Genomic DNA, 4,596 nt, shown 5'->3' on the forward strand with positions numbered 1-4,596 from the left:
ATATGCTAATTTTTTGGGACAGGCATTTTGGGTTTTCATGAGCTGTATGCCATAATCATCAGTATTAAAACAATTAAAGACCTGAAATATTTCAGTTGGTGTGCAATGAATCTGAAATATATGAAAGTTTCATTTTTATCATTACATTATGGAAAATAATGACCTTTATCACAATATGCTAATTTTTTTAGAAGGACCTGTATATTTCTCGGCTGGCCTGGGAACGCCTCGGGATTCCCCCGGAAGAGCTGGCCCAAGTGGCTGGGGAGAGGGAAGTCTGGGCCTCCCTACTTAGGCTGCTACCCCCGCGACCCGACCCCGGATAAGCGGAAGAAAATGGATGGATGGATGGATGTAACTGGGACCCTGTGTACATAATTTCGCTCCACCACATGTACCACATGAGGTGCGAATAACAATAAAGAATCTGACTCTGACTCAAACTTCATGTTTCTCAGCGACAGCCCAGAAACCTGGCTGATCTAGAGAAGATCTGTGTGGAGGAATGGGCCAAAATCCCTGCTGCAGTGTGTGCAAACCTGGTAAAAAACTACAGGAAATGTTTGACCTCTGTAATTGCAAAGAAAGGCCACTCTACCAAATATTAAGATTTTGATTTTCACAGGTGTTCAATTACTTATTTGCAGCAGTAACACACAAATAAATAATTTTAAAAAATCATACATTGTGATTTCCGGATTTTTTATTTTTTTTAGATTATGTCTCTCACAGTGGACATGCAACTAAGATGAAAATTTTAGACCCCTCCATGATTTCTAAGTGGGAGAACTTGCAACATCGCAGGGTGTTCAAATACTTGTTTTCCTCACTGTATCTGGTTAGTACCTCTTAACCTAACCATCTACTAAAATTCACCTTCAGTACGCTAGGCCTTACTAGTGTACTGAAGGTGGCTTACTGAAGATGGCTTACTGAAGGTGAAGGCCTTGGTGCTCAGTCAGAGTGCCAAGGCCTTCACCTTCAGTTGCCACCCATATCACTTTGCACCCAACCTGTATGGTCCTCAGGTGGTTGGCCCACAGAAAGGCAAACCTATGTAGCTCATTCAGACTGAGTTGGACCAGGCCCCAAGTTCGATCACCAGGTGCTTACCAACAAGCCCCTCCTCATATGCTGGCTCCAGATTGGGGCCCCGGTAATGCACGTCCAGGGGAGGGAAATTAAACTCCTTGTTGCTTTTTGTAACAATTCTTTCTGCTCATGCAGTCATGGGAATAAGGAAGTGTTCTCCTGCCAAGGCATCCAGCTGGCTGTTGACTGGTTCTTGGACCGAGGCCATTGCAATATCACTGTTTTTGTTCCAGCCTGGAGAAAGGAGCAGTCACGACCTGATGCTCTAATCACAGGTATCAATTACCACAGCTGTCAGAAACTAATACAATCTAATATAAGAAAAAATAATAATAATGTACCAGTTTTTTTTCCAAGACAAAATTCAACAACTGTTTTCTTTGTCTTCAATGCTTGATTGAATCCTCCTTTGTTCAGACCAAGAGACACTACGTCGACTGGAGAAAGAAAAGATCCTGGTTTTTACTCCATCTCGACGCGTTCAGGGTCGCCGTGTGGTTTGCTATGATGACAGATTCATTGTCAAACTGGCCTATGAATCAGATGGAATCATTGTTTCCAATGACAACTACCGGGACCTAGCCAATGAGAAGCCAGAATGGAAGAAATTTATTGATGAACGCTTACTGATGTACTCCTTCGTAAATGACAAGTAAGCAAACAAAACCTTAAGATTCATATTTCCTGTTATTTTCATTCTTAAAACTTCCACTCAGCTTTGTTCCACTGATTACATGTGATCTGTAGTTGCAGGAATGTTTTGAAATGATTGAAACTAAGTGCATCTGCAGCCCTATCAGGTTGCTGTTTACTACACCTTATTTATATTATTATTGTTAGTGTATATCTTAGATCCTTATATACTGTTTATTTTTATTTATACTTTATACAAATTGCTTTCTTGGGTGTAACTGGAACATTGAGTACACAATTTCATTCCACCTCATGTACCATATGTGATGCGAATGACAATAATGTCTCCTTGAACCTTGATCTACTTTACACCAGAATTAAAATACAATTAATTTACTGTGAACGAGACCTACACCAATTTATCTTATATTGTCTAAGAATTCATTGTGCTCTAAAAATGTATCAGAAACAGCACAGACAATACAGTTTAAGCTGAAGATATTACAGTTTATTATGCTGTAATATAAATAAAGAGATAGTTAGATAACTATCAATGTAGATTTGCAACTTACATTTGAATCACATTTATTTAAACTGTGCAATTAGATTCATGCCTCCTGATGACCCACTCGGACGCCATGGACCAAGTTTGGAGAATTTCCTAAGGAAAAAACCTGTTGTTCCTGAATGTAGAAAACAACCCTGTCCTTATGGTAATAAATTCACTCTTTATACTTTACATTTGGTTTTGTTACTACCTTTAAGCATCTCAATAGCTTAAAAGTAACCTTAAGTACTTATATTATTCTATTGTATACTTTTTTATACCAGGAAATATAACTCCTCATGATTAGATAGAGGTGATAAATCATACAAATGTTTTCTGTCTCCCATAGGGAAGAAGTGCACATATGGTCACAAGTGTAAGTTTTATCATCCAGAAAGGGGCAGTCAGCCTCAGCGTTCTGTGGCTGATGAACTCCGGGCCAGCGCCAAACTTTCATCAGTCGCTTCCAGAGGCTTGTTAGAACATGCCCTGTTGGTGAAGAGCCAAAGCACTGGTCATTCAGAAGAAATGCCTGAAACTGAACCAAAACACGGCAAAAAACTACCAAGCCAGAGCCCTTGGAGGTCCCTCCCTGAAATCATGGAGGACAAACTGCAAATTCATTCCAAAGCAGAAGGACATAGGGGTAGCAGCAGCAGCAGCATCATTGTAGGGCATCCTCCTTCAGGGGTGCCCCCTTCATCAGGGTATCTGGACAGATGGGAACAGCTTAGAGAAAGTAATGAAAGTGGGTCTAGACTTGATGAAGCCTTTGGGTCAGGCCAGAGTGACTCTTACCATAGATGCAAGTCTCCAGAGGTGGGCTATAGCTCCCTGATAAACCCCTATTCCAATCTCGGTCTTGTGGTTCCACAAATCCCAGACTGCCTCCTTCCAGCTGAGCTTCAAACAGGCTCTCTGCCATCTGACTGCAGCAGCAATGGCAGTACAGGCTCTGACTCTTTTTCTCCTGACCCAATGTTAGATGATAGCCCCAAATGCCACCATAAACATCCTCAGCACCATCATCATTATGCTAATCAGTTCAACCAAGTAACAAGTCCGGTATCTTCTGGACTGGACTATCATCCTCCTCGTGGATGTAATATAACTCAAAGAGTGCAAAGATCACATGTGTCTGGCATCAAAGAACTTCCTTCTTCATCTACCCCTCACACATCACCACACCCTCATGAGAAGACCTCTTCATTCATCTCAACCCAACTTCGGCGGTCTTTATTGAACAGTTTTCAAAGGGAATTAACCTCTTTTCCAGCCCAAACATCTACTGCCTACTCTCATTCCCAGAGCTCCCCCTTCAGTTGTAATTTGATGCCCTTACAAGAAGGTGAGATTCAGGACTCCAAAGTGTACAAGGGGTCACTATTTAATTCTAAAAGAAACAACTTTGGGCTTAACCAGCAACCTCAACATCAGAATAACTGGAACTCTAATTATCTGCCATCCCCCAAGACTTGCCATGATCCATTTTCCTATAAGAGCTTTCCACCACTTCACGGGAAGGGTTGGCACTCTCCTTGGGGTCAGCAAGTTCATTCATCCCCCTGTGGTCTTTCATCATCACTCCCACAACAGTCCCTTCACTCCATTACTTCACATAAGAACCACCTGCTCTCTGAGTCCCAATACTCAGAGAATCAAGCTTTGAGTTGGTACCAGGACTTAAGGGAGAGGATCTTTGTTAACTTATGTGGCATCTTCCCACCAGATTTGGTGCGGAAGGTTATGACCAAGAACCCTCATGTGATGGATGCCCAGGAACTTGCAGCTGCAATTTTAATGGAGAAGATGCAGCATGTCTCATAAATACAGAAAAAAGTTTACATGTCTTAAACAAATCCTTTTGCAAGTTAACATCTTGCAGTTATCTTAATAATGAAAGTCGGTGGACATACCAGAAGCAAAAGCACAAGATGGATAAGTCTTTTGGCTTTCATTTGATTCTGTGTTTTCATTTTAGGAAAGGTGGTATTGTTGCAAAAGGAAGTCCCACAATTGCCGTGTGTTGTAGTAAAAGTTAAGGTTGAACCTGGATGTTTAACAGATTTCTTTTGTGAGTCAAAGCACAGCCTAAAGAGGGTTAGAGTGAGTTTCAAGGGTCATGCTGGTGTTCATTTCAAATTTATTTATGTGCTACACTTCGTCATTTGACTAGTTTTAATATTATTCAGTTTTTTTTGGCACTTTTTGTTATTGTTTTATTTCTAGGCTTATTTTAATTGGGGGCAATCATATCAGTATATCAGACGTGATTTCCATCTAAGTGAAATATCTTTGTTTTGCTGTCGTGGATGTCGACATCA

General features: G+C 40.9%; 1 protein-coding gene across 1 annotated transcript in view; it reads left to right on the forward strand.

Moving 5' to 3' along the window:
- The window catches only part of LOC119419395 (probable ribonuclease ZC3H12C), a 13,903-nt gene extending 9,740 nt beyond the window's left edge, over positions 1–4,163 (forward strand). The window contains exons 2-5 of the mRNA XM_037686703.1: positions 1,228–1,367; positions 1,510–1,744; positions 2,332–2,438; positions 2,622–4,163. Of these exons, the coding sequence (XP_037542631.1) occupies positions 1,228–1,367; positions 1,510–1,744; positions 2,332–2,438; positions 2,622–4,099 (1,960 nt within the window). The 3' untranslated portion in view covers positions 4,100–4,163. The remainder of the gene's footprint in view (positions 1–1,227; positions 1,368–1,509; positions 1,745–2,331; positions 2,439–2,621) is intronic.
- The last annotated feature ends 433 nt before the right edge of the window (positions 4,164–4,596 follow it).

The sequence above is a fragment of the Nematolebias whitei genome, chromosome 13 (genome assembly GCF_014905685.2).
Source record: "Nematolebias whitei isolate Nwh7 chromosome 13, NemWhi1, whole genome shotgun sequence".
Classification (NCBI taxonomy): domain Eukaryota; kingdom Metazoa; phylum Chordata; class Actinopteri; order Cyprinodontiformes; family Rivulidae; genus Nematolebias; species Nematolebias whitei.